The sequence below is a fragment of the Abramis brama genome, assembly GCF_963993115.1.
Source record: "Abramis brama genome assembly, chromosome: 24".
Lineage (NCBI taxonomy): Eukaryota > Metazoa > Chordata > Actinopteri > Cypriniformes > Leuciscidae > Abramis > Abramis brama.
This window is the reverse complement of record NC_139986.1, coordinates 23,033,501-23,048,716: the sequence shown is the minus strand read 5'-3', so window position 1 is coordinate 23,048,716 and position 15,216 is coordinate 23,033,501. Positions and strand designations below refer to the sequence as shown.

Below are 15,216 nucleotides of genomic sequence, written 5' to 3'. Positions count from 1 at the left end.
GTGCAGAAATGACTTTCAAAAAAACCTGAAAATATTCACTTGACTAAAAGGATATATAATAATAAGTTATAATCTAAATAACAAACTTTAAAAACAAAACAAACAAACAAAAAACACGTAAAAGTGTACACAATTACTGTACACACTGATACATTTGATCCAGTTTTCAAAGTGCTCAGTAGGCGTCGCTGTTTCTAAACTCCAGTGAAAACTTAATATCATTTTTGTCCCCTATGACTTTCCGTAGCAGCTGTACGTGTACAAATCAGTCCATTCTCAAAACTACAGCACTTATTTCAGATTTAGTTTATAAAGTAACGTTAGTTTAAATTATAAATGTGCATTCTTTCTTAACGAACATGAGTCTACTAACGTTTTGAGACAGTAACTGATAGCGTTTAGTTTGGGAACTGATGGCATTACTGTATGCTGTGGTGAGTGGTGTCATTCTCACTGCTGTAGTATTAATAACAGTGTTTATTTTACGATTATTTGGGATTTTGCGACATGGATCGGAATATAAACCAGGACAGAAGGGTTCTGTGTCGGTGCTGGTGGTGGCTGGATCAGGTAAGAATCAACCTCGTAAACCTAAACTATAATAACCACAATAATAAACAATAATAAACAATAGCCTAAACAGTAGCCTAAAGTTAACTATGCTATAATATTACACGCTTATATATATATATATATATATATATATATATATATATAGCCAATTAACTTTATTGTTTTTGAGGGTAATTTGTTTCGTAGCAGCGTACATGCATAGACAGCATCATAATAACACAGCAATTAATACCATAAAACATCACAAAATTCATAAAATCCATTTGTGTTGTTGTTATCCTCCAAAATGATGTCACTTCCTGCAGGATGATGCCTTTGAGGAACTGGCTTTTATTAGTTAAAGGGATTGGAAAATAAGTTCAAAACGAAATAGTAGAATTTATTTGAAACCTACCCCTATGTGATTTTTTTTTTTTTTTTACAATTCTTTAAATTTTACTGTGTATTTAACTTTTTTTGTACTTTAAAACTGAATAAACATAATTTCTCTAATTTCACCTAAATTGTATTTAAGATGTAGCTTTAATGTGATTAAAGTTGCTGAAAGAAATAGTGACGGATAGATAGAAGATGGATAGATATAGATTCATCCTTACATTTAATTTTTACATTTGTATATTTTAACTTAATGTTTTGTTATTAATAAAAAGGTAATATGCATTTTATTTTCCAACTAGCAATATTTCAACAATAATCCTTTATCATTATATTATTAACTTTAAATGTTTCTTTTCTGTCTCACTTAGGAGGACACACAACCGAAATCATCCGTCTGTTGGGGAGTTTATCTCAGTCTTATAACCCTCGACATTATGTGATCGCAGACACTGACAAAATGAGTGAAGAGAAGATCCGAACTTTTGAAGCAGAGCGGAAGAAAAGTGATTCAACCTCTCAGGTGATGGATCTATTTATTTATTTTTAAACAAATGTAAGATACAAAAACAGACAAACTTTCAGACAATAAACAAGTTATAGATCAGAACAAGAAAAATGATATAAAGAAGCCTGATTTATCTATTGAAAATTATTTAGAAAGAGAGTGGGGGCACAAAAAAATGAAAAGCATATTATGAAAGAATATTAAACATGGTACAAATTCTAGATGCTTTTATAGCTTTCTTGTTTACAGACGTTTAGATTGTATTTAAGTACAACTTAAATTCTTGTTTGAAGATGAAAGCGGGGTTTACTCTTTGTATTTTTACATTTATGGATATACAACTTTCCAATAAATAAAAGGAGGTTAATACAAAAACTTACTTTGATTAGATTCTTGTCATTAATATAAAACCCCAAAAGAATGTGTCTATAAGATATGGAAAAATCACAGAGCACATTTTGGACAATCAAGTGTTATGATCCCTGGTCTATGTCAGGGATGCAACATAACGAAACAATCCTTTTTAGTTAGACTTGTTTATTGTCTTTTCTTGCTCTTTTGTTTGCCTTCAGAGCAGTGTACTTCAAATTTTTACAAAACAATCTCTTGAAAAGAAAGAATCAAACAAAGAAAAGATTCAAAGCAAAAATCTTCAGGGGTGAGCTAATGCCAGAACAATAAGCAAACAGAAACTAACTCTCCCACAAAAAAACTAACTTCCCTATGAATCATAAAATAAAAGAAACAAAACATACAATAACATACCCTATCTCCTTAACTAACCAAAAACAGGAGAAAAAGTAACGGCCTTTTGGCCTACAAAGAAAAACAAGGCACTCACCCCCTACTGCTTCTCACAACAAGTACACTTTTACAGGTGGAATCATTAAGGCCTTGATGTTTTTAGGAACAAATCACAAGTGGCTAACAGCACTCTGTTAACATACAAAGGAGCACAGCAATCACAATCTGTTGTGCTACATCTTCACCAGAAAAAACACACAGTACAACAACAAGTGCAGTCAAAGAGGCAGAGAGCTCCATCCAGATAGTTGGGGGCCTTAAGCACATTTTCACGCAAATTCATCTAAAAGCGCCAAATTTGGCACAGATGTAGCTCAGGTCATACCGAAATGATTTAGCTAGGGCGCCGGAGCCAGCGACCCTCGGGGCCAAGATGGCGGCCAAATCCAATATGGCCGCTGCCCGAAAAGGGTTCCGGCTTTAACTTTTGAACCACATGAGTTACAAATGCAAACTTGATATGTTTTTCAGCTTAATTGATCATGAGAAACACATAGGAATGTTTATATTTATGACCTAGTAAATCTGGACCCCTTGATCCTCCAATTCCAATATGGCCGCTGTCCAAAAAAGCAGTTTGGGCTGTAGTATGGGGCCTTACACCCCATTGTTCACGCAAATTCATCTACAAGCACCAAATTTGGCACAGATGTATAGCTGAGGGGATACTGAAATGATTTAGCCAGGGCGCCCGAGCCAATGGTCCCTGAGACCAAGATGGCGGCCAAATCCAATATGGCCACCACCTGAAAGGGATTCGGCTAAAGCTTTTGAGCCAGATAAGATACAAATACAAACTTGATGTCTATTTTACCTTCTTTGACCATGGGAAACCCATAGGAATACTTACATTTATGATTGGGTATATCAGGACCCCCCAAATTCCCTAAATTCAATATGGCCGCTGTCCGAAAAACGGTTTTGGCTACAAGTTTTGAACCAAATGCGCTACAAATGAGGATGTGGTGTTTATTTTATGTTTATTGACCACAGGAAGTCCATTGGCATATTTATATTTATTCTTGTGTAAGTCTGGAACCTGTATTCCTTTTTTTTTTTACCACACCTTTGAAGGTTATTCTCAATGTTGATTAATTTCCTTGTAAGAGGAATTCTGGGGAATTTATAGTCCAGGCCTCTTCTCTGGTCCAACCAGCAATAGCTTCTCATTATGTCCAGGACCAATCCTAAAAGGAGGAGAAGACAACAGCAGAAACCACAACAGACAAAAGTCACAACCATAACACAAGGCATTAAAGGGATAGTTCACCCAAAAATGAAAATTCTGTCATCATTTACTCACCCTCAAGTTGTTTCAAACCTGTATGAATTTCTTTTTTCTGCTGAACACAAAAGAAGATATTTTGAAAAATGTCGGAAACCAAACAGTTGATGGACCCCATTGACTTCCATAGTAGGAAAAAAAAATACTATGGAAGTCAATGGGGTCCATCAACTGTTTGGTTACAGACATTTTTCAAAATATCTTCTTTTGTGTTCAGCAGAAAAAAGAAATTCATACAGGTTTGGAACAACTTGAGGGTGAGTAGCCTAAATGATGACAGAATTTTCATTTTTGGGCGAACTATCCCTTTAACATTACTCCAAAATAGGTGATTGATCTGAACTGAACACATAGCCTATTTATACTATGGAAGCTTGTTTCCGCCACAGAATAAAACATTTTAAAAGATAATTGCGACTTTTTATCTCACAATTGCGAGTTTACATCTCGCAATTCTGACTTTATTTCTTAGAATTGCGAGATATAAAGTCAGAATTGTGTCTTATAAAGTCAGAATTCTGACCTTTTTCTCACAATTGCGAATTTATATCACGCAATTCTGACTTTATAACACATAATTGCGAGTTTATATCTCGCAATTCTGACATCTTTTCTCAGAATTGAGATATAAACTTTTTTTTCTTTTTTTTTTACCTCAGAATAGTTTATATCTCACAATATTTATACTTTATAACATGCAATTGCGACTTTATATCATGCAATCTGACTTTATATCTCCCAAATGCGTATTATAAAATCAGAATTGCGAGATATAAACATGCAATTCTGAGAAAAAAAGTCAGAATTTCAAGTATATTTCTTGCATTTGCGAGTTTATATCTCATAATTCTGACTTTATAACACGCAATTGCGACTTTATATCACGCAATTTTGACTTAATAACACACAATTGTGACTTTATATCTCGCAATTTTGACTTTATAACCTGCAGTTGCGACTTTATATCACGCAATTCTGAGATAAAAAGTCAGAATTGTGAGATTAAAAAGTCGCAATTACCTTTTTTATTTTGCATTCTGTGGCGGAAACAAGCTTCCATAAAAAACCCTTTCTTCTGTGGAACTCAAAAATCTCATTGGTTTTGTCTTACTTTGACCAGCAGATGGCAGCAGTTCCTTTGTCTTTTCATGTATTGACTGTGGTTTTGAAATGATAGATAGATAGATAGATAGATAGATAGATAGATAGATAGATAGATAGATAGATAGATAGATAGATAGATAGATAGATAGATTTCCCTTATTCAGTCAGGTGTAGAATGTTTTTCTGCTTATATTCTCTCTAAAACCCTGACATTTGTCATGTTTTCCTTTATTTTACTATTCACAGTTCACTCTCCACCGGATTCCTCGCAGTCGGGAGGTTCGTCAGTCATGGAGTTCCTCAGTTCTGAGTTCCCTGAGCGCTCTGATGTCATCCGTACCGCTGGTCTTTAGGCTTCAGCCGGATATGGTGGGTAACTTCTCCTCTCATTCATCCCCCATCAAATCCTCATTAAGTATTAATTTCCTCTTTTCTGCAGAGAATTCTGTATAACACCCTCCAGAAATAGCACATCATAACATATTTATGAGATCATGCCTATGGGCAGCCCAGCTCTGTTTTGAGGATGATGAGAGCCTTTTATTCAAATTTAGATGGATATTTAAATATAAAAATTATGCAAACATAGTTATGGATATGATAAATATTAGTTTGCATTACCAGATTCGAGAATGTTATTAAGTAGTCAAGACAAGTCACATTTATTTAAATAACGCTTTATACGAGTACAGATTGTTTCAAAGTAGATTCCCATTAATAAACAGGAAAATAACAGTTGTAAAATTATGAATCAATTCAAACAACTTTAATTTCATCTCTAGCAGCTCCACATATGACAATAGTGTCATTATTCTGCTCAGTTTAGTTCAGTGTGGTTTCAGCTGTCATAGCTGTCAATGTTGCAAAGTTCATCAATTATAAAAACAAAAAAGACAAAAAGTTCAGTTCAGGTGTAAGCAGCTCTACAGAAGACAATAGTGTTATTATTCAGCTTAAGTAACATGCACATTTATTATACTGTATTATTAATGTTCTATATTGTTCATTGTTCTTTAATGTGCTTTCTAAAGCAAATCTCTGTAACTGATCTGTGTCCTTCAGATTAACACTGTGGCGTCTTTTGCCCGGTCCATAACCTTGAGAATTCAAACATCCTGTGCACTGTTTTGGAAAACAGCTTTTTATAAATATCTCCACCCTTTATTATTTATAGAGGCCATGTCATTTGTGAAATGTAGTCCAAATTCTGTACTTTTCCTGAATGGTTTGACCAGAGAAATACAGAAGCAATGTGTTTGCGATTTGTAGGAAGACACATCATGGCCATATTCCAGGATGACAATGTCTAATCAAGATATTAAAGGGATAGTTCACCCAAAAATGAAAATTCTGTCATTATTTATTCCAAACTTGTAAGACTTTCTATATTCTGTGAAACACAAAAGAAGATATTTAGAAAAATGTGTTTATAAAAGTCAGTAGGATCCGATGTTTTTTGTACTATATCTTCTTTTGAAAGTCATACAGGTTTATAACAACATGAGGGTGAGTAAATGATGGCAATTTTTGTATGAACAATCCCTTTAACACAAAAGCAGTGGTTGTTGTGCATGTCACAAAGCAGCAAAGGGAATGTTTAAGCACATTTCTTCCTTCAGCAGGTGATAAGACTATCATATTACCGCTGGAAGACTATCTGCTGTATAAGCAAACACTAATCCTGCTGTTTCTCTGCTTGTCTTCAGCAAGAGAGAGAGAGCTGCTGGGAAAACACTCAAGGATAGATAAAAAAGTGAGAGAGGGGGTTGATTTAGTAAAAAAAGAGAGGGATGGGCAGCGTTAAATCCCTTTTTCAGGAATGATCCGCAATCCAGAGCCCCCTTCTCTCTCTCTCTCCTCCTCCTGTGGTTGTGTAATGAAGGGTTGTGAGCGGGGCAGCCGAGGGGTCTTGTTCTCAGGATGTGGCGAGACCTGACTGGCTCCTTGGCCCAGCGGCCTGACTCCTCTCACTCGGAGCCAGGCAGTTTCGGGTTTCCGTGTTGCCGTGGCAACCAGCTGAGAGGAGGCGGGGCGTGACTAAGCGGCCCGCGCTGCAGTGCTTGAGCAGCAGAGCTCAAAGGTCACAGCTAACCAGACAAATCTCTCACGGACCACCACACTAGTATTCTGTTCAGCTCTAATTAGAGCCCTCTCTCCTCATGCTGACGTCATTTCCTAGGTTTCCAGTCAGGCAAGTTTTTTAATGGGAAAGAGGTTTACAGATTTCTAGGAAATGAAAGAACGATTGGGGCCTTTTTTGACTGTTGTCACATTCGTTTCATGGTAAAAGAGTTTAGACAAAATTGCTTTATCTCTCTTTTTTTTTTTTTTTTTTTTTTGGTTTTTCCCTAAAATTAAAAGAAATTTAGGAAATAATTCATTTAAATTTGTATTTTTTTATTATTTTATTATAAAATCATATTATATATTTTATAATATATTATGTTTACGATTTTTTTTGGATTGTGACATTCATTGCAGTGTTATTTTAGTATTCTTTATATACTGTTATAGTATTTTATTTTAGTATTTTGAATCATCTTTTATTTTAATGTTAGTTCAATTTATTTTTTATTTTAATGTTAAAGTTTTAGTAATTTTTTTTTTTTTAGGTTTTTCCCTAAAATTAAAAGAAATTTAGGAAATAATTCATTTAAATTTGTATTTTTATTTTATTTTATTATAAAATCATATTATATATTTTATAATATATTATGTTTACGATTTTTTTTTGCATTGTGACATTCATTGCAGTGTTATTTTAGTATTCTTTATATACTGTTATAGTATTTTATTTTAGTATTTTTCTTTTTTTAGTATTTAGTAAAATCTTTTATTTTAATGTTAGTTCAATTTATTTTTTATTTTAATGTTAAAGTTTTGTAATTTTTTTGTTACATTACATTTTTATTTAGCCTTAATATATTTTTATTTCATTTTAATTTTTAATTTTTTAGTTCTAGTAATCTTAGCTGCCATGGCAATATATATCTATTTCTATTTTATCTAATATTTATTTCAATTATTTATTCCAATTACTGAATTAAAAAAAAAAACCCTTTGTTTTAGTTCAAACAAACTTTTAGTTTAATAACAGCACTGATTCATTAATTACAAGTAGCACATACCTCAACAGTACAAATCACCCTATCTGGACACAATAACTATTGTTATTTTTTTTAAATAAAAATGCTTTTTAAAATTCCTAAAAAAAATATTTAAAAAAATATAATATAAATTTTAGGATGAAATATGGCAGATATCCAGAATTGTTTTATTTTTTATTTATGTTTTAAATATAAAATGTAATTTATGTTTAAATATATTTTATTCTTACGTTTTGTTGTTTATTTGTAATGTGAGATTAAAATATAAGTCCCAGGTGGCCTTTGATCCGCCGTCGGACTTCAACAGCAGGATTTCCTTTTTAGTCCAGCAGACAATGTCTAAGATCTTCTTTAGGGGGTCCCGCACCCCTATTGTGTCTGCGCGGTGAGGGAGCGTCCTTCAGCGTGACTCAAATGTCAGCTGTTTGTTTTAACCAAACCTGAGCATTTCGGTGAGGAGCCGAGGCCCGTTCGTCCACATACCAGAGCGGAATTGGGGGAAACGGGGGGTCAGGTCTGAAATCCGGAGGTGAAGAGGGGGTGGATTCAGTCCTCTTTTAGCCATAAAAGGAAATAAGTGCGTCATGGGTACTCATGAGCTCCAGATGTGTCAGCACAAGCCAAGCGTCCCGGATTCTGCATGCCGTGAGGAGCAGTTAATAGTGAATACTACTGATCACTGTTATTTACAGCTTCAGCTTATCAATACGTCAGTCTAGACTGAAGTGCCTGCATTTGTATAATTTTACTATTATTCATAAATATTAGCTTAGTTTAAAGACATTATGTTTGCATAATAATTACAGCTCATTTTTAGACTGAAATCTCCAAAACTTTCAAGACTGTTGAGCTTATGCGCCAGAGAAACAAGCTTGCATCAATCTTTAGAATTTTGTGTTTGAACTTCAGTTTTCTGTATAAATATATAGCATCTCTGTCGAAGAGTATTTAGCTGGTGAAGTGAATTTACTTATTGTAGAGTTAACGAAAGTTATCATGAGCATTGTAATGTTCGAAGGGGATGTCATAACAAATGATTAACGAAGATTCATGAATCGGTAAGATCTTACCTTCATACTGTGGAAATAGAGAACAGAACGAGCGCAGCACTGAAAAGGGGCGGGGCTACATCAGGTCTATATATTTTAATTATTTATTTTGAATAAAATTGACAACAATGGTATTATATACTTTGCTTCTTTAGCTCAAATCACAAACAAAATGATTTTTTTTTTTAGATTAAAGTAAAAGTGTTCTATTGTAATCAAAAAGGTTGAGTGTTATGATTTCTGCTATTTATTTTCTTCATCTCTTCCCGCTTAGACTCGCTTTGACAAGATTACACTTGATGCTTGTATTTTAAACTCGTTGACTGAAATGCACAGATATGCTGATTGTCGGAAAAATGGAGTCTGTTTCATGAGTGAGTCAAATTGTGATGCAAGTCCAAAATGAGAACGAATTTGGGAAAACAATTTAAAGAATCTGTTTTATACAGGTTTTGTGTGGGGGGGAGGGGGGTTTGATTTACAATAACAAATAACAGGGGTCTGGATGTTGTGCGGTGGACGTCCCACACATTCCAGAGAGACTCCTCACTGTTCTGAGTCTGCACATTGGTTTTTTGTTTGTGCACCCCAGCACTCCATATGTTTCATCTTAGCCTTATTTGGAAATTGTTGGAAAGCGCGGTGGACGGAGCTCCATATGTTTTATTTATTTAATGTTCCTCCGTGTGTTGATGAGAATCAGTGATGGATAGATCATAAAATAGGATCTGCATGTCAGAATATGTCAGAACGTGCATGCAGTTTTGTATTCCTAATCACAAATCTAATAGCAAACCATAACAAAGTGAGAAACATAATGTACATTAAACATTAATGTACAAGATGCCAGAAAGGACGCAATCTAATTTTGTTAGGCTTATTAAAATGATGAGTTCCTTCTGTAAATAAAACAAAATATCTATCTATCTATCTATCTATCTATCTATCTATCTATCTATCTATCTATCTATCTATCTATCTATCTATCTATCTATCTATCTATCTATCTATCTATCCATTATATTCATCCATCCATCCATCATATCTATCCATCCATCCACCCACCCATTCTATCTATCTATCCATCCATCCACCCACCCATTCCATCCATCCATCCATCCATCCATCCATCCATCCATCCATCCATCCATCCATCCATCCATCCATTATATTCATCCATCCATCCATCATATCTATCTATCCATCCATTATATCCATCCATCCATCCATCCATCCATCCATCCATCCATCTATTATATTCATCCATCCATCCATCCATCCATCCATCCATCCATCCATCCATCCACCCACCCATTCTATCTATCTATCTATCCATCCATCCATCCATCCACCCACCCATTCCATCCATCCATCCATCCATCCATCCATCCATCCATCCATCCATCCATCCATCCATCCATCCATCCATCCATCCATTATATCTATCTATCCATCCATCCATCCATCCATCCACCCACCCACCCATTCTATCTATCCATCCATCCATCCATCCATCCACCCACCCACCCACCCATCCATCCATCCACCCACCCACCCATCCATCCATCCACCCACCCATCCACCCACCCACCCATCCATCCATCCATCCATCCATCCATCCATCCATCCATCCAATAGTGCTGTTATTGCGGTAGAAGATACAGACCTGTAAAATAATAATCATAATCATAAAACACTGTAGACAAATTTCTTCTGTTACTGATTTACAAAACTCCGAATGAACTCGTCTGTCATTTATTGACCTCACACCTTCAGTCTGGTCTGTGCTGACTCATCTGAAGCCTGAGAAGAGAAGTAACAAAACCTGGTAACAGTTTAATCTCACCTGTAGCTGCTCTGTATGATGTGGCCTGATCTCGATGACCTCATCAGTAGTTATGTCTCCGCACCTGCGCATGAGGCTTCCCTCTGGCGTCCTCACCTGTCTGTCAGCATGACACGAGCATGTCTCACAGTGATGTCATCACAGGAACAATCACTCCAGAAGGCCTTTGATTCTTCATAAGTGTATAATCCCCACGCTGCAGTTAAACACACTCTGGCCACTAACAGATATTAAGATGACTTACTGCTTGTATGAGCTAAATGTCGTGTTTATGTGGTGAAGTGTAGAGGTTTGAACTAGTGGTTCTGGTTCTATGATTGCTAGAGTCATTTCAGGGCTCAAAAATATCTATCTATCTATCTATCTATCTATCTATCTATCATCTAATCTATCTATCTATCTATCTATCTAATCTATCTATCTATCTATCTATCTATCTATCTATCTATCTATCATCTAATCTATCTATCTATCTATCTATCTATCTATCTATCTAATCTATCTAATCTATCTATCGGTAGATTTTTTTTGCATGTTGCTTTGCTAACGGCACCATGCTGTAGTATGAGCATAACTATATGTAGCAGCACACACAAATATTGGATACATTTTTTATTTAGATTGTTCCATTGATCCAGCTATTTCTATGTTTATTTAGGTGTATTTTTATTGAAGTCAAGCTTGGTGGAACAGTGATTTAGCTTTAGTGTTTTTTAGTTCATGTTTGGTAGTGCCATGTGTTTCTTTTGGGAAAATGCGGAAGAGGCTAAAAAGAAACGGCCTCATATGGAGCTTTCACTCTTAGGCTTTCTTCTCCTTATTACATAGAGAGACTTGAGTTTTTCTGATGTTTGATTTATGTCGTGTTGAAGTTTAACAAAATGGCCATTTAAATTTGCACCAGTCTGATGACAGACTCAAATAGCACTCTGGCGGTTTGGCCTTTTCCCATAGCAAACACTCACCAATCTCTGTACCCAATCCAGCAGCCCTTCAGAGCTGAAGTCAGCGTCTCTCTGTTGGGTGAGAGTGATCTCATTCCCCGAGGTGAATTCACAGGTGTGTGTGAAATGTAAACACGGGCCGAGACAGATCGCCCACCTGGTGTTCCGTCCATGCCCATCCTCATCGCTCATCTGTCTCCAAGTGCTGGATGGGAAATGGAGTGTTTTAGACTGTTTGGAAACTGGCAGTAAACTGAATCCGAGCACCAGTGGACCTTGAAGCAGACAGAAATGAGTTGAGGGGGGAAGAACTGAAGCCTATGTGAGTGGAAACGTCCCTCACCGCTGATGTTCTCACTTCGGTCGTTGTCCTCGGTTCCTGCGTCGTATCAGTTTCGGCTCTGAGCAGACAGAGGCTGGATTTTTCCAGTGTTAATGTGTCTGAGCAGTCGGTGTAAGATGATTTCTCCAGACCCCATGGCTCGTCTCCACCGAAGTCTAACCGCCTTCCTGTGCCGCGCTCTGTCTCCAGTTTTGAACCAGAAAGCTCATATTTCTCCAGCTCAGAGGACTGAAGTATAGAAGGATAGTCAGAAGGATACTTTATGCAGACGTCTTTCTGTTTTTGTGTCCTATGGCCTATATAAGTCAAATCAGTTCATTTTTAATTATACTGCTTTTCAAAATCCAAAAGCAGCTTTACAGAAACTTGTAAATCCCCAAATGAATGGTGTTTCTCAAAGTGTGTGTCAACAAGTTCACCTTATATGTTTATCTCAAAGAGTCAACTTAACCATTTATGTAAAGATAACTTGTTGCAAGTTGGCATAGCACGAATTTTTAATAAAAATACCATTATCGTCCCTTAATAATTTTAATTCAATTAAAATAAGTCATTTTATAGCATACGGTATAGAAAGAAAACACTATTCCAATTGCAGCAAAACATCATCAGTAATCAAAAGAAGAAGAAGAAGAAAAAAAAAGTTAAAATTGAGATGTTATCAGTATTACTAATTATTACATGTATTTATTTATTTCAAATTTATTTCAAAAATGTACTTTTATTTTTTTATGATTTTTATATTTTATAATATATATATATATATATATATATATATATATATATATATATATATATATATATATATATATATATATATATATATATAATTATTTATTTATTTTATTGGTGCTCAAGAAACATTATCCTTATCAAAAATTATTATCATTATTAATGCTGAAAACAGTTGTGCTGCTTAATATTTTTCTTTCATGATTCTTTGATGAATAGACATTTATTCAAAATAAATGGTTTGTAACAATGTAAATGTCTTTACTGCCACTTTTTATTAATTTAATGCATTCTTGCTGAATAAAAGTATTAATTTATTTCAAATATACATTTAAGTAATGATTTATTATGTTTAATTAAGACAACTTGATTGATTTAATATAACATTACTTTTCATTGTGTACCATTAAATAAATGTTCACTTTGGCAATGTTAGCTAATACATTTAGGTATTATGAACAAAAAATTAACAATATTTTTTACAGCGTTTAATTAGTTTGGTTGTTAAATTTTAAATGGTATGAATTAACACTGACTATTGCATTATGAACAAACATGAATTAACAGTGAGCAATAGTGTATATTTATAAATGAACATGACCCTTTATTAACAAATGCTGTAAACAATGTTGTTCATTGTCAGTTCATGACTACAGGTAATTAATACAATCTTATTGTGTGCTTTTTTTGTATTTTTAAAGTGTATGTGTGTGTGTTTCAGGTGCTGTGTAACGGTCCAGGGACGTGTGTCCCACTGTGTGCCGCTGGGCTGCTCCTGGGCGTCCTGGGCCTAAAAAGGGTCTTGATCGTCTACGTGGAGAGCATCTGTCGCGTGGAGACACTGTCTCTATCTGGGAAGATCCTCTACTACCTTTCTGACTACTTCTTTGTGCAGTGGGCACCACTGAAAGACAAATACCCTAAGTCCATCTACCTAGGGAGATTGGAGTGAGGAGAACATTAACAGAAACCCAAATTGTCTTTTTGCATGACTTCATGAATTCAACTGAGTGTTCAGTGAAGCTGATGCGAATCATTCCTATGCAGTTACAGACGTGCTGAATACACAACTATGACAACTGCATCAGCGTTTTCTGTTTTTTTTTAACGCCAAACAGTCACGATAGGGCTGATGAAATATCCTATCACACCTTTTCTTCCTTTTACGCCCTTGAACAGTCAACCAAAGAGAAGTTTTTACATGTGCAGGTGCTTCTAATTCCATTCATAGTTTCAGCATTTTCCAACACTGCACGAAAAAGATCGGCTTTTGAACGCAGGTTTGTCCCTTTCAAAGGTTAGACTTTGTTTAGATTGCCATACCTCTTTCTTACATGTGTATGTATAAACATTTTTTCCTCAGTGTTTTTGCGAAATATTGTCCAGCTCACTACACTATTCAGCAGTACTTCATTGTTGATCTCTTCCTGTGCTGGCGTGTGGTTGAGGAAACGGTGTGAGTTAAAGACTAAACAGAGAGGAGATGGAAAAACTGCGATTCTCAGCTGCAGATCTTATTTTATTGCTCTGTAATTTCCTGTTATTCTTTGTGGCTCTCTTATACCTATAGCATGAGGTAGAACATACCCTGATGGTTTCTTTTGTTTGCCAGGACAAGTTCACGCAGGTAACTTAAGTCATTTACTTCTCAGCATTAAGTTCCTCGACTGTGACGATTCTGAACATCTGTAAGTGGATGATCCCATCAGACATGTCTGTCAGGTATGTGATGTCATGTATAATTTGGTTATTATGAGCATGGATGGAGTCTTGCAGAAATTAAAATCACATTAATTTTGTCCACAGAGAAATTGTTTTTTAAGTGATGAAACACCACCCGGCCAAATTGGATTTAAATGCTTAAGAGTCTATGATTGGATCATTATTGATTATTATGTTTCTAGCATGTTATATGTTTGGCAACAGTTCTTCTAACCCTAATTGATGGTGTGTAGCTTTTCATTTCTTAAACCACCATGTAGGAAGACGCATCATTGCCATATTCGAGGATGACAATGTCAAGATTCATCAGGCTCAAATTGTGAAAGAATGGTTAGGAGGGAGCATGAAGAATCATTTTCACACATGAATTGAACCTCAGTTTTTGAAGGAGGGGGTAAAAACCAAATGCCAACAGCAAAAGTGATTTAGTTTAAGAGAAACCGAAAAGAATATTGTAAATCTAGAACTAATCCAGATTGAGTTTGAAATCCTAATCTTATCTAAAAAAAACAACAACAACAAAAACAAGTAATAAAAACTCGGTGAGTGTTTTAGCGCAATTTTCTCACCTCATGGGATCACAACACTAAGAGATAGTAAATCTTTTCCTGGATTTTTTTTGTGCGTTCCCGAGATTAGACCTTCCTTAACATAATGCCGAAAACCCGAAGTCTCTAGGTGGTTTGGTTGAGGAGTAGATAGAAGTGCAAGATTGGTGCGCACAGACGCACAGAACAGAAATCATGAGTTAACAAGCGCAATTTTGTCCGGTGGAAAATTGCGCTAAACATTTAACATGCTCATGCGTTCTGTGCATCTTATCG

The 15,216-nt window shown here is 35.4% G+C and overlaps 1 protein-coding gene across 1 annotated transcript; it reads left to right on the top strand.

The window, feature by feature from the left end:
• Window positions 1-203: 203 nt before the first annotated feature.
• alg14 (ALG14 UDP-N-acetylglucosaminyltransferase subunit) lies at window positions 204-13,754 on the top strand. Its single transcript, XM_084102382.1, has 4 exons — window positions 204-570; window positions 1,320-1,471; window positions 4,896-5,018; window positions 13,392-13,754. The coding sequence occupies exons 1-4, from the start codon at window positions 414-416 to the stop codon at window positions 13,620-13,622; spliced, it is 663 nt and encodes a 220-aa protein (XP_083958508.1). The 5' UTR covers window positions 204-413; the 3' UTR covers window positions 13,623-13,754.
• The last annotated feature ends 1,462 nt before the right edge of the window (window positions 13,755-15,216 follow it).

What these genes read in the sequence shown, in the direction of transcription:
- alg14 (XM_084102382.1), top strand. Translation starts at nt 414, where the DNA reads ATGGCATTACTGTATGCTGTGGTGAGTGGTGTCATTCTCACTGCTGTA. An exon ending in AAAGTGATTCAACCTCTCAG is followed by an intron (nt 1,472 to 4,895) that starts GTGATGGATCTA and finishes TACTATTCACAG; the next exon opens with TTCACTCTCCACCGGATTCC. An exon ending in TTAGGCTTCAGCCGGATATG is followed by an intron (nt 5,019 to 13,391) that starts GTGGGTAACTTC and finishes TGTGTGTTTCAG; the next exon opens with GTGCTGTGTAACGGTCCAGG.